This window comes from Myiozetetes cayanensis, unplaced genomic scaffold (genome assembly GCF_022539395.1).
Source record: "Myiozetetes cayanensis isolate MyiCay16 unplaced genomic scaffold, myiCay2020 scf18, whole genome shotgun sequence".
Classification (NCBI taxonomy): Eukaryota; Metazoa; Chordata; class Aves; order Passeriformes; family Tyrannidae; genus Myiozetetes; species Myiozetetes cayanensis.
In genome coordinates this window covers 13,877,413-13,900,160 of record NW_026087389.1, presented here as the reverse complement: position 1 = coordinate 13,900,160, position 22,748 = coordinate 13,877,413, and the positions used below count along the sequence as shown (strand labels likewise).

Genomic DNA, 22,748 nt, shown 5'->3' with positions numbered 1-22,748 from the left:
TGCTCTAAGTGCAACCCATAGTATGTTATATCAAGTCTGTCACTTCTATGTGCTTATTCCTTCTAGGAGCCATTTGCTATTTCACTTCCTTAAGAGTTCTGTTCAAATACTTGAAATAAAATAGAATAAAGGATGGGCAAAGGCTTATCTGGGGAGTTTGCCCAGGGCTACGCTGTAAGTCAATGGATTCAGCTAAACTAAGGCAGGCAGGTTCAGAGTAGATGCTGTGTAAGAGATCTCATCCTAATACAAAGCACCATGAACATCAAAGGAAATGTTCACAAAAAGTTTAGAAATTAGATTTGTGGAGTCAATTAGAAAGGTTTTTGCTGCTGAGGCTGAATCTGTAGACTGGTGAGCTATTTTTTGTGAGCTGTGGAGTTCCTGCTATTTCCTGCTAGTTCCCCCTTTCCTAGCAGAAACTGGAGGGGACTCAGACCTTTGAGGAGTTGTCACTTTGGCAGAGCAGGCTCTTTAATATGCTAAGATATTTCCTGCAACAGACTGGTCTCCCAACCAATATCTTTTGAAGCAATTATTATAATTATTTGTGCTTTGATACATTAAAAGACATATAAACTGCTGGGAGAAGACATTCTGGGTGCATTTTCACTGAAGTTAAAGCCTGTCCTACTTTCTCCCATGCATCCAGTCCATTTCAGATATTATAATGAGAGGAGCTGATTTTGAATGGTAGAGGTTCCATTTTGAGACAAATTTTATCACAGTGGCAAAAATGAGTTTAAATAGTCCATGGATTGGATTCCCCATCCTTTTTTTCTTTTTTTGTGAAAGCAAGTCACTAGAAGAAGAAAGTCAATTACATTTAAACTAGAAACAAACAGTCATTACAGGTAAAAATAGTATTAGAAATACTGTCAATAGTGAGATACATTTGCACATATTGTTGATAAAGATACAACAACATTCTGTTTTAATCAAATGTTAATGTATAACATCTGATTAGAACATTTGCTTGATGGGGGCAAGAGGAAAAGCTTGTTTAAAAGAATGTGTTCACTCATAAAACCCCCATGAAACAAAAAACCAAACTCAAGTCTATTCTAAAACTCCATTAGAGAGTTAAAATATGGAGAAAGCAAAAGACATCAGAACAGAATCCATACTTTCTAACAGAGGTATGCTAAAATGTGCCTGGGCATGTTAGATCTTTGTGTTCACCAAGGCATGACTGTTCAGAGTAACCCAGACCCTGAGATGGGATAAACATCTGTCTGTCCCAGCAAGGGCAGCTGGAATGATGGGAACTTACTCCCCATCAGGGTGATCCTTGACAGCAGAGAGAACCTGGATGCCTAAACCACCCCAGCGCTCCTTTACAGTAGCCACCTATTGCAAATGGCTATTTCAGGATACTGAAAACCACTGGGAGACTGGACAGCACAGCAGGAAGGGAAATAGCCAACTTCATGTCAGATAACTCTAGAGAGGAGAAAAATGTGTGACAACAAAAGCAATGTTTTTGAATGGAAAACTATTCCTGGTTTTCTGGCAAGCGTTACTGAGAGATGAAACCTGCCCCTCTGAGCAGTTCACTGCACTCATAAAACAGGCACAGGCACTCTTGATGTGCTGTGAGCAGGTGACTGGGTGTCCTCACAAGGACACTGCCACCTGCCTTTGAACTCTGGAAACTTTGAAATTTGGATTTTGTTCACAACAGTGACTCTGTAAACATGCTTGGTTTTACTGTCCTGGCTGTTTGCTTATCATTTGAATTGTACTAAATTAACTGATGGAAGTTATCTTCATTCCTGTCAGCATTGCAGAGCTCACACAATACATAATGTGGGAGAGAACAATGTTGTTTTGTAATTACTATCATCTATTACTAACATCACCTGTGTAGAACGTGGCTAAAGGCCACATCTTAAACATATAAAAAATACATGAAATTGTAACTTCTGTGGGATTTCCTCAGAGACAAGAACCTGTCTTGTCTTATCTGACAATAAAATAGCAGAAGACAGAGTCTAACATGAACATCTGGGACATAAAATTCAAAGTGAGAGATGCTCAGGTATTACAGTGAGGGCATGACACCAATAAAAAAATCTGCAGAGCGAAGCAGGCTGTAAAGATGTCCAAGTCCTTGAGCAATCAGAACAATGCTACACTGATACACTGACTAAGCATATTTGGTTCAGCCGTGACAAAAGAAGAGATGTAGGCAGAACCTTTTTTTTTTGCACAGTCACTCTTATGAACACCAATGTATGTATGTCACAGTAGCTTGTATTTAATGTATTTATTCCAAATAACTAAAGCCAGTACTTCAGCTTCCATGCATATACAAACATGTTTATGGTTTTGTTAGAAAATTACTTAGAAGGACATGAGACCTGGTATTGTATTTTCTTCTTTATTAAGGATGAGTTCACTTAACTGACTGAGCCAAAACTGCTTGCTAAAACATTGCTTTTAGTCTAGTTAGAGGGTCCATTGTTGTAAGCTGAAAGTGCAGTACCTATTGCACCCATCACATTTCCCCCCCCCCAATTCAGATATGAGTGTACAGGCTATTGATAAATGTGCTGACTTGGGAGAGATCTGTCTGGTCTGTTCATTTAGATGATGAGGTAACCGTGGGGAAGTTCTATGCCACCTTCCTGATACAGGACTACTTTAGGAAATTCAAGAAACGCAAAGAACAAGGACTGGTGGGGAAATATCCTGCGAAGAATACCACGATTGCTCTGCAGGTGATTCTGTTTTTACATTTTTAACTAACCATTTTGTGACCTTACTTGAAATAGCAGGTAGATGAATATTGATGATTGTGCAATGCTGCCAGGATTTTATTTAGCTGGGACACTTTTGGCCCTTATTCATCAGAAAAGTTAAACCTAATCCTGCTATTCTGTTATAACAAGGTAAGTGCAAAAAGTTATTCTCTATGGATTACTCCAACAGTAGCAAGGGCTATAAAATCTCTTAGCAAGTCTTGTTGATACGTTGCAATCTAAAGTTGCTGGTACAGAATTGGATAAATAAAGTTCTGAGCTGTCATTTATGTTTGTTTTGCTTTAACTCTTGATTATTTTGTGTTCCTACAATGGCATAAGCCAGTTCTCAGGGAACTCCCTAATATGCATGACCTCATAATAAAGAAGGTTTTATACAGTATCATTTCTCTTCTTAATTCTCATTGTTCCTTTCCTTTTCCTGGTGAAAAACCTTCCTATTTTTTATTTGCAAATTCTGAATTCCGCTTTCATCAATTTCTTTCATAGGAAGTGATATTAGCATACTGCATTAATGTCACACACTTCTGTCTGTCTCTTAAAACAAGCTATCAAATGGAAACCAGGACAATAGATCTGTCTGTCAACAGGCCTGCAGCAAGCAGTCCATAGAGTACACGTGATCTAAAGGGCATATTCTGAAAACTTCTGTCCAGTGGTACCCTTTCTATTATGAATTTTGAAACAGGCAAATGGAAGGCTGTTCTCAAATAATTCCAGACATCATACACTGCACCATTTTTACTGGATTGAGACTTGCTGAATTTCAGTTAATGCTGAGTAGTTTACTACAAACCATAAATACTTCTGGTGTTTCTGATAATTTTTTACGCTGATGCCAAAATTTAGCAATATGTTATGAAAATCCCTTTCTCAAAGAGGAGAAATATGTTAACCTGATTTAGCTGCTGTTTTCTTTGTTAAAAAATCCTGTTGGTTTATACTTCAGTCCAGCAGACCAATCTTTGCTGTGTGAATTGGGTAATTTGTTTCATTCCTATATCCTAAGAATGTCTTCGCTGGCAATTCTGACATATGTTGTGTCCCAAGCCACCACAAGCATAAGAAATGCAGCAAACAGGGAAAAGTTCATCACAATTCTTGTTATTGATTTGTGAGCAAATGGCTTGTCAGGGAATGTATGAACTATATTTGCATAGTATGAAAGATGAGAAAATTATTGAGAATAGAAGTGATAAAAAAACTGGGAACAGTTGAGAGGAAAATGAAAGACATTGGACTTTCAGGAAGGCCTTTGCAGACTTCTTTATTGCAGAAGCATTGGAACATGAGGAGCTCAGAGTTAGTTTTAAGCCACAGTATTACAGGTTTCCACTTGTGTTTTTGAAGTTTCATACATAAAAATGTAGAAATAAACACTGAGTTTTCACATGTGAGTGTGCTCTGTTTGTTACCAGATCACACTTCCTATTCAATGACAAAAGTAGAGGGAAAGATGGAACTTTTTTAGGCAGCGTAATTTATGGGTATACCATCCAACTTATTTCTCAATTCTGTAGACATTTTTGGCGGTGTTTACCTTTTTTTTGTTGTTTTGAGAACTTCCTTTTTGAAATTAGAAACTTCCTGTAGTCAGGGTGGGCATGTTACTGCAACAGCAGGTTTTATTTACTTTCTATAAACTAGTTAAGATTTCACAGTATCTGGAGCTGTGATAATACCACTGCAAACAACCTCTGCTTTCTGGACTGCAGGGGAGATGAGAACAGCAGAAGCTGAGCTATGTCTGTCTGTGATTTTTTGAGCTCTGTCATTAAGAACCTTTCTATACTAGGAATTTGCTTAAAGCTTTAAATAACATGAGGAAAGTACTTTTATCAGGCTAATAAGAAAAAGCTTTCCAGCCATCTCATTCTTGCGTTTGTAAAGACCAAGACCGACTGTGTTTTCTTATTCTTGTTACATCTTCTCTCTATTGCAGACCAGTTGTCAGGCTGCAAAATCCTTAAGCAAACCAGCAGGTAAAAGGCAATGTCACCTGTTCCAGTTTGTGTCTGAAGCCATATGAGCAATAAATGCTCTTGTACTTTTGCTGATACCTGTGACTTCCTCTTGGGGTTGTTGACCTAGTTAGTTAGTGAAGAACATGGTTCCTAAGGATCTAATAAACCATTCAGTGCCCACATTATCTAGCCTGGCTTTCCTTATCTCCTTCCTCCTGCGAGAAAGGGAGAAAACAACCTGCTATCAGGCTTTACAATCCCTTCCTAACCGTTGAATGAAGCAAGAGATGAGTCACAGTTTTATAATCCTGCTGATTCTTGCAGTTGGCCATGTTACACTTTCCCTGCCTTCAGAGAGTAAACAACCCCTGTGAGAGAGAAGGCACATGCTCCTTGTGACAAAATCCCGTGGGTTTTAGTTCTCAGGACAACTGTTAGTCAAGAAATGAATGGGTGTTGCTGTTTTCCGAGTTTTATGAGAATCCAATCGAATCTTTTTAATGCAGATCACTTCTTTGCCTTCCTTTTATTCCCCGTGCTCTCAGTGGTATTTTGTTGGGGTTTTGAAGGTTGGTTTGTTTCATTTTTTACAATAGGTTCATTTAGTACTTTTGAAGATACTGAAGAGAGATCCTGTCGCTGTCAAATGGCCTAAGGCACTGTTCTTCCAAGAGAGATACACTTTTTTCTTTTTTTTTTTACTAATCCTTTAGTTATAATCTAGGGTAGGGAGTTGGATGCCTTGCGTTTACCTCTCATGCTACTGTCTCTGGAATGACTTATATTAACATAGACATTGGGCTGAGTCAGAAAATTAGAGCAGAGCTCCCTGCAAAACTAGATTTGCTGTGTGAGTACCAGAGAGTGCAGCAGGCAGGAATTCCCCTTCTTACCCCACAATAACTTCATTTGGGGTAATTTTTATTCTGTAGAGCTCAGGTTTCCCTCAAGGATGTAGCATTTGCTGTTAGCCTGACAGAGCTGCTGTTTGGGTACGTGTCAGAGAGGAGGAGGCAGCCTAGAAAGTGAAGTGGGTCTCAGGGGAATGATCATCTGCCCAGATTATTAAGTCAAGAAAATCTTTTTGCTGTCAAGTTTCAAATTCCTCCTCACTCAGAAAACACACTTCAAATTATAAACAACAGCAGTTTGTCTAAACTTGCATATTGGCACCCAAAACATCTTCAGAACTGCAATAACAATTATCCTGGGAACTCCACTGTCTGTCTTTTGCAGACCCAGTGGTTTTCACTCCTTATGAAGGGGAGCAAACAAGTAGCTCTGAAATGACAGATGTCATTTTATGTTTATGTTAGATATTTACTGCCATTTACTGCCATTTTTGTGGTGTTATACATGCTCCTAGGTCACAAGAAAAAAGGTGCCTTTCTTATGCTATTGACTGATACTTATCCAGTGAGAACAAATATGTTTTCTGGGTCAGAAAGAGATGTCTTTGTGTAATGATGGAAATTTGTATTGAGCCAAACAGTAGACACGTTGCTAGTAAAATAAATGTTAACTGAAGCATGAAGAATTTTAATTACTTTCATCTAGTACTTGGGGGAAATGAATTAATTCCACACTATTTTTCCCAGGAAAATACTGTAAACTAGGTAACATTTGCAGCTATATTTCACATTTATTTACAGGTAACACTTTTTGTTAATACACACAAATAAAAGTTAAAGGGTATTTCCCTTGCCTCCTACACAAAAGCACTGAATTATTGCACTGAGCTTGATTTTTAGAATCATGTTTCAGATTAAATTAATTATGCTTTTTTCTCTCTGCAGATGTTATAAGTAATGTTAACCCCATAGTGAACAATAATAGAAAAAGGAAAAAAACCCAACCCTGCAGTAGGCATCAGCTGAGGGGTTAATCTGTTGCTCCAGTTGGGTTGATTTGTGCTCCCATGCTGATGTGGTGTTCACAGGAGGGCTTAGCTCGAAGGCAGTCTGGGTTGGACTGAGAGCAGAGCTTTTGTGCAGTTGTGGAGCAGCACTCAGTGCTGGGAGCCGGGCTCTGGGAGGATGAGCAGCTCTGGGGAATCACGACTCGACTACTTTGTCTCTTATGTTCACTGCTATAGTGTAGGTCTATGCAGCTATTTCTCTGCATGCTTATTTCCTTGTTTTAGTAGTTCTTGTGTTGTATTGTGTTCGTCCTAACCTCAGTTTGGTTTTGTGTTGTCAGCGTAGCTTTGAGATTTTATGTTCTTTTTAGTTTCCTCTGCTATAAAATAAGCAGTAAAAATGTGTTCATTATCTACAAATGTAATGGTTTATTTGAACATTTTTGGAGTCATTGGCTTTCAGGACTCTGAAGCCCTAAGTATTTAGAATAAATGTTTATGCTTGTTCCAGATCTAGTGACTTTATATAGCAATATACATAAATATACATCTCTGTTGTAAAGAAGGCTGTGAAGCAAAGCTTACCAGTGTTTTCAATTTCCTGATATCATTCTAAGATGCCTCAAAAGAGGGACCATTGTGTATTTTATGTGACTGGAAACAGTTTAGAACATAATGATTCTTACTGTTTAAATAAGAGTATTGTGCTTACACTTCTTAATCTAAGCTTAGGCTGCATCTATATGAGGTTGGACCACACCTCACAATGCTTGCAGACTGAGTTTAGGTACAGGGAAAATGATCTTTTTGTAGTTCCAGTATTTATAAGCATTTAAACATTTTTCTAAAAGTCATGACAGGAGTCTTGCATTATACACAGATTTCTTAATGTGAGACATATATCTAGAATGGTGTTACTGTTTTGTGGATACTATAAACACAGAAAAATTGATTTAGAATGTATTTGGCATTTTTTATAAACAGCCTTTTAAAAATATTTGAATGTTTAACTTTAAAGTGTTTTGTTGTTTTGGTGTGAGGTGCTTTTAAGCCTCTGAGAGAGTCTCACTCTCTCTCTAAATAACCAATACAGATATACAGTTATTGGCCATATGACATTTTTTTCTCCCTGAGGGACTCCTGCAGTTCAGTTATTCCAGCATTTGAAATCACATACGTGTCATGTCAGTGGTGGGTCAGAGAGAGAGGCATCATTCCTTGTCTCTTGAGATGCTGTTTAGGACCCAGCACTGGTGTCCCAGTGGCTCGTGCCATCCTGAGGACCCTGCAGGTGCTGTTGTGCCCCCTGAAGCACAGCTGCTCAGAATTACCATCCTCATTCGAATCATCTCCTGCATTTATGGGGAGGCCTAATTAAAGGCATGCCTGGGTTTCTCATGTAATTATGTTGTTCAGTGCTCTGTGTGTCACTGGTTTGCTAAATAACCATTGGACTGCTTCATCTCATCTTCCTCAAGCCTACAAGGAAAAACGAAGCAAGGAAGGCGTTAAAAATTAAATTCTGGAGAGAGAATGTGTCTGAACAAGAATTTTCTTTTACCAACTTCTAGTGAAATCTCCAGAATAGAATTAGAAGCAATCAAACACAGTAGTAATAATCTCTTTTCTTCCTTTACTTCAAAAAACCAACAAAATAGAAAAACCCAAGGAGAAAGTACAGATGTCCTCTGGCAGAACAGCAGGGATGGTTCAATTGTGCAGTTTTGATCAATGTTGTCCCTATAGAATTGGTTCCTAAACATGTTTCTGGCATGTGTTATCTGTTCTGTTATAGACTCTTTCATCTTCCAATGTCTGTGATGAAAACAAATCTGCTGAAAGGTATAGGGTAAATGCACTTAAACATTAACACCCATGTTCAGGGGAAAAAAAAAAAGTATTTTTTCCAGTTACAAATACATTAGGCAAAGACATTTGTATACAATAAATAATAATAGTCTGTGCTGGAAAGTTAGAGATGAACAGAACTGAATGATTCTGTATTCTGCAATATAGTGGGATTATTAAATACATTGTGTAAGAGATGTGACCCACCTGACTGATGGAACAGCCTTGTGAGCCAGGCAGGTTTTGAGACTGGTGAGCTGAGATGGATATTAGATGTATACATGATGGCAGGACTGGCTCCTTGCTTTTTGAAATTATGAGAATTGTATTTTGTCCTCAAAAAATAGTGGAAAAAATCAATATTTATTATTCACATTTCCAGTTCTTTAGGGGAAAAACTATAAAGGTGGCTTTTACTGCTGAAATGGCATAAAATAACCTCTGCAGTTTCCTTTAAGGAACAGTGAGAATTCTCTGGACATGAGAGAATCTTCAGGAATTAAAAATTTGGGATAAAAAAATTAAGGATGTAAGGGCGACAAGAGACTGTAACCCTTCCAGTTATATTTACCAACCAGAGGCAATGTTAGGAATGTTATTGGTCTTTAATGTCTGCTCATCATTCTGTTTGGGGAAAGAGGATTTGGCTGTGATTTCCTTTCTTCTGCAGCTCTGATCAACCATGATCAAAGACTGGGAGGAAGTAATTTCTGTATGACACTGAAATTTGACTTTTTTTTTTGGAAGTCATTATAGCATGATGCTTCAGGAATGTGCCTAGTCTTGAATCACTGTATGCAATAACAAAAAGTCTTACAGAGCTCTGCTTAAGGTGATAACTGCCTCCTAAGAACTTAAGCAGTCATAGTGAAAAAGAAACAAGCACACCTCTGGCAAGGGGAGACAAATTACTGTCCAGGCTCTCTTTTTTTGAAAAGTCCCATCTGCTCAGTTTTTAACAGAAGAAGTTATCTCTGATTTAAATATAGTCGTTTTTAGAACCTCACAAATAGAGGGCAGGGTATGCTCCCGTTGCCCTCTGATGTGTTATAATGTCTGTAGGATTCTTGCTGTGTCGGCTTGAGTTGCAATGTTATGTAGGGGAATATGTATCCAAAGGACCCTTCTTCCCTGTAAACCAATGAAGAGATGTGAGGAAGGCTGGTTTGATTTTTGTGCGTGCTCTTTTGTGGAAGAGATCTTGGATATGGTCCTGAAGTGCTGGAAGGTAAAGTGAAATGTTTGGTCAGCCCCTGCTGCCTCTCCAGGCTTCACAGAAAACATTAAATGTGGTTCAGGGAAGGGATTCTCCTACTGACCTGCATTTTGACATCAGCTCCACTTTAGTGGTAGCTGATTGATGTAATGAAGGATTGTCTTATATAAGAGCTCAGCATGAGGATTTGTCTCACTGTGTGGTGCTCCCATCATAAAAATGTTTCTTAGGTTACTAAGAACAGTGTTAGGTTGCACCAGGTAAAATGAGACTATACATGGCAGCAGTCATTTTAATGAAAGACTTAATACAATCATGGTAGATGTTTCTGTTAGAGCAAATGAGCTGAGGAATATTTTAATTCTGCAGACAGATGTTGCTTGTAGAGCCTGTGGCTTCAGTATTGTCTGCAAGTGAAAAGGCTGATGGGTTTAGTGTAACTACCATACCCTTTTACATGCGGTGAGCCAGGTTTTTGTTTTCCACTGTTGCCTGTGTCATTGCAAGAGGTCTGTTACGTGGAAATGAGTGTTACTGGAGAGAGATGAGATGATAGAGGCTGCCTGCTTTCTCTTGAGTAAAGGAGGGGTAATTCACCAAGAGGTAAACCAGAAGGCAGTTGGAAATGTAATCAAAATGAAATTATTATTCAATATGTTGCTGTCAAACGTGGCTTTTGTCAGGTTCTAGGCATATATTTATGGGACTTAGTCACAATTTGGCAGACAGGAATATGAGCTGGTGGTTTTTGTCAGGGTTCAAATTTACAGTACTGCTGTCTGAGAGTGTTGTGTTCACAGGAGGTTTACCTCCAGGGCAGTCTGGGTTGGACTTGAAAGCCCAGAGCTTTTGTGTGGTTGCAGAGCAGTGCTCTCAGTGTCAGGACTGCGAGATGGGCTCTGTGAGGATGAATAAATCTGGGGATGAGACTTGACTGCTGTGTCTCTTGTGTTCACTGCTGTAGCCCAGGTCCATTCAGCTATTTTTTTGCATGCTTATTTCCTCATTTTAGTAGTCCATGCATTGTATTCTACTCATAAGTTTATTTTTCTGTTAAAGTGTCAGTGTAGCTTTGAGTGTTTTTGTTCTTTTTAGTTTGCTATGAAGTAAGCAGGTAGAGAATGTGAAATGCAAGTGACTATTCTTATTAATGATCAAAAACAATAGCAGTCCTCTGCTAAATAAATAGAAGCTTTTGGTCTTCTACTTGGAAATCTGTACCTTAAAGTGTTAGTTTTACTTCCCTTTAGCACCTTACAAAGTGACAACCATTAACCACCTTGCTAAGGTTTTGACTGTGCAATTAGCATAAGAAGTGGGAGAAAGCACAATGTATTCATGAAACCTGTATTGTATATTAACAGACTCACTAGTGAATGATTTTTAGAACCTCGTTCAATTACAGTGTAACTCTCAAAGTTCATCCCTGAGGAAGAAAATTTAATTGCCAGATACATGCAGCTAATATGGTCAGTCAGGGACCTTTTTCAGGAGGTGAAATACTGGCATGAGTGAAACCTGCAGAGGAGCCTGTGGTAAATCTACACTGTTAGATTCAAAGATTTTGGTTCATCCTTTTCCAGGTTCTGATTGCCCACACTGCATAAATGCCTTTTTGCTCCTCATCAAACCAGCTGTTTCTGTTTTGAGTGGAAATCCGACTGTGAGGCAGTGGTATGTTCCTGGGAATGTGTGTGAGGTTTTTAGATAATAACAATAAATTGAGCCAAGTGCTGTGCATGATTTTTAGTAGTACAAGTGTAATGATAGTAAAGAGTTAAAGAGACACATCCTTGATTTCTTCAGAACCTGAAAAGATAAAAAAAAGAGTTGGGAAGAACAAGGCTGTGTTTCTTGCTTCAGACTAGAGTTAAAACAGGAAAAGTATCTCCTCTTTGATGCAAGGCAGGCCTGTACAAAAGCCCTGAATTCTTGGCATGGGTGCGAGGTCTGTCTCCTCTCTAATGTGCAGGTCTCAACATTTTCCCTTTTCCTAAAGGTTGCTTGTGGTGGCAGACTTGAGAGGACTGTGAACTGGTGTACACTGAGGTCCATGCTGCTGTAGCTAAATGGTCTTAAATTTGAAAATCAAATATCCGTGTATCCAAGTGCAGTGCAGATGAGCTGGAATTATTTCACTGCTTTCTTTTCCATCTGAGCTCTGCTAAAATTGCTGTTGCTGTAGCAAAAATCTCCCTGTGTTTCCTTTGTGGACACAGGCTGCAAACATTGAATATACATCTCATTGAAATGCATTTTATTAGAGTTCTTGCTGATTACTTATACCTTATTACAAGGTGAATCCTATTTCTATAAGGGTCCATAAGCATCAGTGGTCTTTTAGTCAGTATCTACACTGTGCTAATAAAGACGTGATCACCTCACCAGAGTTGTACTGGAATATATAAGCCTTTTATTAAAGAGCATTAAACTTATGGTAGGATGCATCCTGTGTGGATGTCAGGATATGAAAACTTGTTAACTGTCCTTTAAAATAAATTAAAGAGCGACAAAGAATTTGCATTCCTAATGTATTATGATATTGTCATTGATTTAGGCAGGACTAAGGACACTTCATGATATTGGCCCTGAAATACGCCGAGCTATATCCTGTGACTTGCAAGATGATGAACCAGAGGAAAACAATCCAGAGGAGGAGGAAGATGTTTATAAAGTAATGTCAGAACACAACCACGTGCATTGTTTTATCATATAATATGAGATTAAAGAATGAGCTTATCCTTGAATATGAAGTAATATATTAATACCTAAACTCCTCAAATCAGCAAAATATAAATATTTTATAAATAAGTATATTTTATGTATAAATCTATAAAAATGGTATTACCAGGACACTTGCATTTCATCATAAATTTAGGAAGCAGTTCCTGCAGGGTGACTCTCCTGCCCCTAGTTCTTTCTCATTAATTCTTATTTTTCCTTAGGCAAATCCTAAGAAAATGTATGAACCTTACCATCTCAAATTTTGATAGTGGCATGGTGTAAACTGGAATTGTCTTAATTTCTGCAGTGGTAGATAGGAAGAAGAGAGTGAAAATCTGTGCAGCCAAAACACAACAGACACAAAGCTGCATCTTTTAAAATGAATGCCTGGGATTACACAGAGGACAAATAAATATAAATGATATTTCCAGTTTCTTGTGAGGGATATCAGTAAGAATCAAAGATTAGCTTTCCTCTTCTATGCTACTTAGTGCTAATGGTGAACACATACAGTTATAATCAGAAGCAATCTGCAAACCATTTGCCAACCAGCAAGAAAACTTAATTTTTCCCAAGCATTTCAGAAGAAGCAGATGTAAAACATGCTTCTGCAGGAATTCTATCAGAAGCCCCATAGCTTGCTACTGTTCTTTGCAAGAAAGGAGGATGTGGCACTGGAGGCAGTGCCCCAGCTACCATCAGTAGATGCATTTCTCTGCCAACCATCATTACCTCCTGTCTTCTCTAGATTGAGCTTCAAGACAGACTGCTGTCATCCAAGACCCACACCTGGCTAGACAGGGAGGCTACATTATCTGGGTCAGGTGTAAAAGAGAGCTGCATGTCATGGTCATAACTTAGCACTTCATTCTCTCTTTCACCATCCATTACACTCTCAGGGCTGGTAAAGAGTAAACTACTCTTTCTTGTACCTCTGCAAGAAGAAAGAATGGAAGCACTGAAGCTGAATGTTACCTACTTGAGTTATGCTTGCAAGCTGTTGCATGGCACTCCATCCTGTCTGAGTGACGCCTGTTGCAAACCGGTGCTCTGGGAGAACAGGAGAGAATTCCACCAAAGTGTTCTCAAAAACAAAGACACGTCCCTTTCTGAGGAGGCTGGTGCATGTTCATCTGTGGGAATCTGGGTTTCTCCTGCCTAATAAAATGTGGAGAAAGCTGGATATGGCACATTTAGCTGTATGGAAAAGAGTAACGATCACGGCATAGTGTCGATTTGACTCTGAAATACAATATTGTCATTATCACAGTCACATCTGTGTCACTTCAGGAGATCCCATCTGAAGCATCATAAAACTAGAAAGAAAAATCACAGATTATTTGAATTGCTACTTTTGTATGCATGTAGGAGAGAAAAGTAAGTTGTCACTGTCAAAAATATGTTCTGTTAAAGTATCTGATATAATTTTGTCTTTCTCTTCTCCTAAAACAGAGGAATGGTGCCCTCTTTGGCAACCACATAAACCATATTAGCAGTGACAGACGAGACTCATTTCAACAGATCAACACCACACACCGCCCCTTACATGTTCAGCGGCCTTCATTTCCACCTGCAAGTGATACTGAGAAAAATATCTATCACCAGGCAGGAAACTCTGTATACCACAATCATCATCATCATCATCACAACTCAGTAGGAAAGCACGTTCCAAACTCAACAAATGCCAATCTTAATAATGCCAACGTGTCCAAACATCATGGAAAACATGCGAGTTTTGGGAACCGCGAGCACAGATCTGAAAACAGTTACCGTTCTCACTCCAGAACTGATCACGAGAAGCGTAGAAGGCCAAGCAGTAGGAGGTAAACTCACAAAACGCTTTTAAATAAATTTATAAATACATTCTAAGAAACTTATGCTATGTGAAATTAATTTGAAACTTCATTTCTGTTGCCTAATGATGTATGAGATGTGGTTATCTAACTCTGATGTATGGAAAATAGAGAGAACTTTAATAAGGTTTGAAAGTAGCAGTTCTCCTTAAAGTGAAGTTATCAGTTATAGCACAGACATTTTAATCACCAAAGAATTTCTCTTAATGACTTGTTTTTGAAATGTCTTTCTCATTTTCATGGCTTACCTGGATAGAACACGCTACTATGAAACGTATATTAGGTGAGTTGATATTGTTCTGACATAATTGAAGGGGGCAAAGTAGTTTTTCTCCTTTCCTTTTCCTCCTTTTTCTTTTCTAAATTAACTATATGACAATGCATATGCTTAATAAATTAAGTGACAATTTCTAAGTCAAATTTTCCACTGCCTGTTCTAAAAGTCTGGTCAAGTTCAAAGTTGTTTAAGTCCTTTTAAAAGTCCAGGCAGGTTTCTGCAGTTCTAAACTGGCTAAAGATCACACCTGATGATGGCCCTTGTTAAAAATTGACTTGCAAAGACTGGAAAATCACTGGTGTTAGCTTTGATAAATGTTAATGTGTACAGTTCCGTTTATAGGGGATCCAGAATCTTTCCTGGTCTTATGTCTTAATATTTTCCAAGACAACTTATAAAAACAGGATCTACTGTTTTAGTTGAAGTGCATAAATGGACATCCAGGGCTGGTTTTAATGTCTAGATTTATATATCCATTTCAGATTTTTCTTGGAAGACCTCACTAAGAACTCATTAATATTTGAGCCATTTCACAAACTTCAGACATTTGAGAAAGGCTGTGCTTCTTCAAATGACTGAATGTGTGTTTTGAAAACACATCGTAAACATATTTGACTTCCCTGAGCAACCCCTTATTATTTCTCTGTATAATAAGGAAATAAAGGGAGATCATCTTTAAGAAACAGAAATTACTGATGTTCTGAACTGCAGTACTGTGACACCACCTTCTGAACTAGAGAGTTCTTAATGATTCTTTTTTTTTTCTTTTTCCCTTTGGAAGCACATTAAAAGAACTATGTGTAAAATAAACAATATACAATTTATGTAAATAGAAAAAAATAAGTATTTGTTTGCTGCTTACAGATCTGACACTGGTGATGGGCGTCGACCTACTATTTGTCGTGAAGAACATGAAGTCCAAGACTATTGCAATGATGATCATTATTTGGGAGAGCAGGAATATTACAGTGGAGAGGAATATTATGAAGATGACAGTATGTTGTCAGGAAACAGGTGAGGATATATTTTAAACTAGGAAAAATATTTCAATAGATTAGATACTGTAAAGGCTTCCCTAAGCACACTTATACTGAAAACTCTCTAATGAAGTTAATATTCCATAAGTGCAGGCAAGTGTAATGATGAGAAGGAATAGAGAGTGTACAAAAGATCTTTTGTGTTTGACTCCAGCAAAACTTCTGTACCAAATTCAGAGGAAGGACAAAGTTCCTTTGAACTGAGTATCAACATGGTAGTGTATTTAACTCCTGTGGTCTTTGCATTCAATATTTTAATTTCAAATTTAAGAAGAAAAGACATTTATTTAACTTTGCTAAATTTAACCTTTTCTTCACAGTTTTATTTCCCACACTTTCTTCAGAAATGGACTGGAGTGAGTTTTTCTAACTTTAGGACAGGGGCTCCCAAGTTAGTTCAGCTTTGAGCATTCCCAAATTTGATTTGAGCACTGTGCTGTTGCCTTCAGGCAGCAGTGGCTTCAACAACAGGGCAGGTCCTGACTTTGCAATGGGACTACTCCTATCTGTAAATAATAGGCTTCCAGTTGTTCAGGCAGTGTTTGGGTGCTACTTTGTGAGGAAGTTCTGATATTCCTGTGGTATGAGAATCAACCTGTCAAGGAACAGAACCTGTATTTGATAATACTGAGGGAATTTCTATTTAAAAGAAAAATAAATGCACCTTTTCCTCAAATATCTTGAGATTTATTTATTTATTTATTTAATTCTGTAATATCCATCTTCTCCTTATGTTGTAAAAAGACATATGCATTTACAAGAATGTATTTCCCTTCCTTAAAATAGCTATGTTTCCCTTCTGCTGGATAAATTCAATAACAGAAATAACCTCTACTTCCATCCATTATTTTTTTTGTTTTGAAGTCCATCCCAGTTTTGAAGTAGAGGAATTTATTATCATTTTGTCTTAGATCCAAAGGGCATATGCACAAGTGCCAGACATGCTTAATTCTCCTTCTCCTCTCATACTGACTGCCTTCACCATCAGAATTCTGGCAAGATTGGCACCCTAATCTGCGTCTCGTTGGTTTGCATAAAACCTAGGATTTGCATGAAAGCTAAACTTTGCAGAATTCTCAGGTCACTAATTTTTTTTTTATATGATAGAGTCAAATAGCACCCTTCCAAGATGTGATTTTAAATGACAAGTATCCAGAATGTAAAAGGCTTAAATCCATTCTCTGAGTATCTGTGCTCCCACACATTACTCAGGCTTCACAAGAGAGGATGGCAGCAGTAGAACAGAGTATTTATTTTATTATTTAAGCAGTGTGCAACTGAAGTCTTACATTTTAGCCTGTACTGGTAAGAATAAATGGATTGAAAATATAATTTGATAAAAAGTTCACCTGAGAACTGACTGTGTAACTGTACTAGTACAAAGGTGCATGCCCAGCTGTTTCAAAATCATAGAGAAATTGGGTTTTAAAATTGAGTGCTGCAGTTGTATAATGTAGTACTTAATTGTCTTGCTGGAGAAAGAATAGACTTGAAAATCTCCTAGAAGAAAACCTATAGATCGATTTACAGATACTCACTAAAATAACATTTTCTTTGTTGTATTTTAAATGCAGGCATATATACGATTACCACTGTAGATATCACTGCCATGACTCAGATTTTGAGAGACCAAAAGGTTACCATCACCCACATGGTTTTTTTGAGGAAGATGATTCACAGATCTGTTACGATACAAAAAGATCTCCTAGGAGACGGCTGCTACCTCCAACACCACCACGTAAGTGCATTAAGAACAATTTGTTTGCAAATCTAGAATTACTTAAATGCATTCAGACATGTTCCAGTTTAAAAAGGCTTGTTTTCAGCTTGGATTTCAGACATGACATTTCTTGATTACTTTTGCCAGTGCATTATTGTGTATGGCAGAAATATTTGTCCATCCTGAGAGACTGCTCAGAGAATCTGTGGATTGTGCTTTACAAGTCAGTCTTTGTAGTATTTCGTGCCTCGCTCATCCAATAATATAAAAATAACCAGTGTCATTACTGGTTTTAACTTAGTTTGCTAAATGAAGAAAGAGCAAGGTGGGATGCTGCAGTAGTTTGAAACTTTGAGTGGGGGTTTCAATCCATGTGCCCTTTACTCACACCCACAGATGTGCGACATTGCTGTCGATCAGTGCCAGTGGATCTCTCTGGTGACTCTGGGATAATTTTCAGGGAAGAGAGAAGCGGGAGTGAGCTTTGTTTTGGCTTTTCCTTTCCTTACTTTTGAAGTGCCATTAGCTTTTTAACATACTTCACAAGTTGCTGTGAAAAATAAGTTTCATGCTGAGCTAAGCATCTTATTTCAGATTCACATTGGTATTTTATTCTGCCATCTCAGGAACAATGCTAAATATTCTGTGTTTCTTCGGAGGGAGAAAATGTTTCATTTTACAGATAGAATTAGCATTGTCAACAGATATTTTTACCTATTTAATTTTCATTTATTATCTTCCTTAGATCGTTCCCTTGGTTTCTCCTTATCTCAAGAACAATATTGCTTTATCTGCATTTCTACAAGCTCTCATGCTTCTTATCTTGTAATTCTCTTTTTGTATCTTCCAGCCCATGCTGCAGAGATCAGCAGTGCTAATCCTCTGCTGAAACTAGGCACAGACTCAAAATTCTTGGACTTTTGGTCTTTGACCTCTGACACTTCATAGAGAGGAAGTACAAAAGTGCAAAAGAAACCTCTTTTTAGGGCTCTTTCTTGTTGGTGCAGAAGACACAATGCTCAGCTCTGTGCAGCCCCGAGTGTCCCTATGGACACTCTTACACGGTGTTACCTGCACAGCCAGGTCTGTCAGGTGTCTGTGGATGATGCATCTACCAGTGCCATCCAGGCAAGACAATGCAGGATTGTTTCTAGAAGTCTCTACATTTTATCTGTTCTAAGGTGGAGAGTTTTTTTCCATTCTGATGGTGGTAGGAGCCAGAGACACAGTCCAGTTATCCATGGAAGGATGACTGCAAGGACCCCAGGAGTGGGAAAATGGGTTTTAGTCCTTTCCTGTTTCAGACACCTTAAAGAAAAGGCAGGTATAGATTTAAAAAATAACAGTGTCTCAGAGAAAAGTGTAGTGAGATCATTATCTATCTGAGGCACAGCCTCAGACTGTTGAAAGCTACAGAAAGCTGTAGTAAAGGGCAGCAGCAAAATATGTTGTCATACAGTAAAGGTAGCATTCTTCAGCACTGCTGTCAGTGTGGGATCCACACTTTTGGCACTCAACTGCTTATGAAATGACTGGTAATGCTGTTTGCTACTTGGCATTCTGACCTTTAGGGGCACAGATGGAAAAAGCAAAAAGAATGAGTCTTGTATTATAGAGAGTAAATAACTCAGATGAACAGCAGTGAAATGTCCAGAAAGCTGGTAGCTGTCCTCCAGTAGCAGAATGAAAAGAGTTCAGACAAAGGAGAGACTGTGAAAGGAGACCCCTGTCCATCTTCCTACAAGATTTTATGCTAGCAGAAGAATGTTAAGAAAAAGAAATACATGCTTTGTATATCCATTCCATACATTGCAGGAGAACAGCCTTCTTATAAAAATCCTCTTGGGATCTGCCCTTGAAAGTGTTGTGAGGGAAGGGTTGAAGGCTTCCTCTAACTGCAGTCTTTGGCATTCATTTAACTTTCCTGATAAGGTTTTAATGATGGTGTTGGGCAGGCATGTCTTTAGAGGAAGTTGCACTTTTTATCTCTCCTACAGGAGATCAGATAAATGTGCTAGATAAGAGAGGGTATTTGACATCCTAGGATAAGAGGACCTAGTTCTGATCTAAGTTGCATAAAGGTAACATAGAAAGTCATTTGACCTTCACCAGTATAAGAAGGGCATAGTCAGGCCTTCTGTCATAACTGTTTATTCAGGAACACAGCTGAGAAATTTTAGAGGTTTTGTGTCTGAACAGATTTTAAAAGAAGCTCAAACCTATTATTTTTAACTAGGGTATGGGCTCTTTGGCCTGGAGAGGAAGTCTTAATGTCCTGACATAAAAAGAGAAAGAACAAAATAAAAAAAAAAGGGACCTGCAGCATTGCACTAAACAGTTTCTGCTGGCATCTGGATTTAGTCCATGGTGACATAACATACAGTGCCTTGGCTGACAATTGCAGTGAATTGAGCTCCATGTCAAGCTATATAGATGTTTTTATACCAAACTCGTCACCAAATTATTTGACCAGTTTCCAGGAGTGTACTGAGAAATGATTAAGATGTTCTTACAGACTCTTTTCTGCAGAGAAGCATATAAAGTCCCTTGTTTTGGATGAGGGGACTTTTTGGATAGCTTTTTATTTGTTTTGGTATTGGGACATTTAGCATGTTAGGATCAGGAGCTAAGGCTTACATTCCTGTGTTTGAATTTACCATACAGACAGGGGAAAGAGACAAAGTTTGCATTGAGTGGACTGAGTCACCTCCTGCAGGTACCTGTTTTAGGCTAATGGTTTTTTAAAGAACCTTGATTGTTAGTATCCAGCATTAAGTGTCTATGGCACTTAACTCAGTTGTTCATGAAATTCTTGGTGTTGGAAAAAAGATACCAAGAATAGTTTCAATTAGTTTCAAGAGAGCACAGTTTTGTCTTATTTCTTGGTACAGTCAGGTTCTTTCCAGTTTTCCACTCTGATGCTTGCAGCTGTGAGGATGTATCTGGATTTCAGCTGCTGTTCAGCATCCAGGCTTTCTTCACACTGAAGCTTCCCAGTGTGTTCTGCAGGTTTTCACCAAGACCAGCTGAAACATTTCCACATCAGCCAAACATCTTGTTTCAATTCAGATTTCTACTTTTTCCTTTCTAGCATTCTCATGAATTACAGCTTACGTGACAGCTGAGACCATGGCTGGTCGCTGTCCTGAGTAACACAATAAATAGCAGGAATTGACAACATGAGTCAACTTTGACTTGGATATGACTTTTCATATTGCACGTGGCTTCCAAGGAACTGGGATTTTGGTATTTGCTTTGGGAAGTCTGGTTCATTAGAATCGAGTTTGAAATGATGGGAAAGAAAGAAGAAACTCACAGCAGTTTATGGCAAAACTCTGCAGTTGGGTGTTTGAACCAGTCAGGTGCATCACACAAGCTTGTTCTGTGAAACAGCTGCCTCAAATTCTGTCATGTTAGGCTGCTTGTATGATTTCTACCTGGGACTGCTTCAGCTTATGTGATGAATCTATCCTTTATCTTATAACTTTCTTCCTTGCTTCTGTTGGCACAAGTTGTTTCTTACTGGGGGATCTGTTTTTATTTGTGTCATAGTTGACTCACACTGGAGTTCTGGAAATAGACTTTGAGGAGAAATACTATATTTTCCTAATGAATTATGGTTTCCCTGTAGCACACAGACGATCTTCCTTTAACTTCGAATGCCTCCGCCGGCAAAGTAGCCAAGATGAGATACCACTCTCTCCTAATTTTCACCATCGCACTGCTTTACCGCTTCATTTAATGCAACAGCAGGTAAGCACAAACTCTTACTTAACTAATAATAAATTAGATCTTTCCAGCTTCAATATTGTACTTCTGACTTTTGCTGTTGTTTCAGACAATACTGGTGTGTTGTGGTGTTTGCTGTGAGTGACTTCCAGGCCAAGTGTAGGCTTGTAATAGAATACTGACCTTGTACAAAACACTGAGAATCAGGAGCTTCCCCTTGGACTCTTGAAGTGCCCACAAAGAGTGGGGATGCCCTAAGGAATTTTGACCATGTTGACTGCGTGATACAGCAGCTGTTTGTTAATCTTTGCCTATGTGGTTACTCAACTCCATTTGTGTGAGAATTTGCAAGTACCACATACACACCTTCTGGGGCTCAGTGCCTGGCTTGGATAATGCTGAAAGTTTCCTATCCTGTCCCTGCAGGACAGAAGGAATGTTTCTATACTTTCCTTTCTTGAATATATTGTATAAGCAAAAAGATTTTGTGATATGCATAAAGTGGAAAAAATGCCACTTTATCCTGTCAATTTACCAATTTCAGTGCTTTTCTACACTATGCAACAGAAAAATGTTACCTTTGCAAAGCTGCTGCCTGAAAAATTGCACTAAATGCTGAAGTGAGAAATGGATGTGACTGAGCATTTGAAGTCACTAACTTCTCACATTCTTCCCCTTACCAGGTCATGGCCGTTGCAGGTCTGGATTCCAGCAAAGCTCATAAACACTCACCAAGTCGTTCAACGCGTTCCTGGGCTACCCCACCTGCCACCCCTCCCAACAGGGACCGTACCCCGTATTACACCCCTCTGATCCAGGTGGACAGGGCTGATTCCACAGAGCACATGAACGGCAGCCTCCCTTCCCTGCACAGGAGCTCTTGGTACACGGACGACCCGGACATTTCCTACCGGACATTTACACCAGCCAGTTTGACTGTCCCCAATGACTTTAGGCATAAACACAGTGACAAGCAGAGGAGTGCAGACAGTCTGGTAGAAGCGGTGAGTATTGCAGGAACCTCTGAAGTGGCCAGCAGTGTCTGTGTGTTCAGTTTTTGTGTTGACTTTAAAAAGCATATCATTTTGTTCACAATAGCTCTCTGAAAATGTGGTATTTTCGGTTTCATAGCCCCCAGCTGGCTTTAAGTAAAGAGTGGAACTCTTTGAATTGTGTAGTAAAGGATTTCTGCTGAATCCAAATCTTAAAATCAGTGAGGTAGTGATCATAGAACTGAAGATATTTCAACATTTTGAAATTTAAGTTTTCTAGATGAGGATCAGTTCTGAAGTATCCTTCCACAATGGCAATAAGGAAGAGATGATGCATATGCCTGTTCTCTCCATTGTTTCTATAGAAATAATCAGCATTTTTGCAATAATCTGAATAAAAGATCAAAAACTCTATGAATCAGTGTGTTAAATGCAGAGGGGTGAATAACAACTACAAGTATTGATTTGTAGGTGTACTAAAGAATGTTAGGAATTTCCTTTCATATTAAAAGGGATGTGAAGATAAAGAGTGCGCAGCATTTCTGAGTACTAATTACTGTTGTTGCTCCCATCTATTACTTCCTTTCCATTGGTGTGAGCTAAAAAATACATTTTGTTACTTGTTTTAGCACATGGGAATTCAACATCTTTTTTCCATGTACTTTAAAGTACTGAGAACATACAAAAATCTGTATTTCAGGCAGTTGTTCTAATTGCACCATTTGAGAGACATTAACTGTATCAGCCTGATGATTCATGTTTATC

The 22,748-nt window shown here is 38.5% G+C and overlaps 1 protein-coding gene across 11 annotated transcripts in view; it reads left to right on the top strand.

Moving 5' to 3' along the window:
- The window catches only part of CACNA1D (calcium voltage-gated channel subunit alpha1 D), a 212,815-nt gene that overhangs the window by 187,634 nt on the left and 2,433 nt on the right, over positions 1-22,748 (top strand). For 10 of the 11 annotated variants that reach the window (XM_050313298.1, XM_050313293.1, XM_050313295.1 and 7 more), the window contains 8 exons: positions 2,593-2,723; positions 12,209-12,325; positions 13,828-14,198; positions 14,485-14,511; positions 15,370-15,519; positions 17,117-17,280; positions 20,894-21,015; positions 21,675-21,995. In XM_050313298.1, coding sequence (XP_050169255.1) covers positions 2,593-2,723; positions 12,209-12,325; positions 13,828-14,198; positions 14,485-14,511; positions 15,370-15,519; positions 17,117-17,280; positions 20,894-21,015; positions 21,675-21,995 — 1,403 coding nt within the window. The remainder of the gene's footprint in view (positions 1-2,592; positions 2,724-12,208; positions 12,326-13,827; positions 14,199-14,484; positions 14,512-15,369; positions 15,520-17,116; positions 17,281-20,893; positions 21,016-21,674; positions 21,996-22,748) is intronic. The other variant, XM_050313296.1, reaches the window with a different exon arrangement.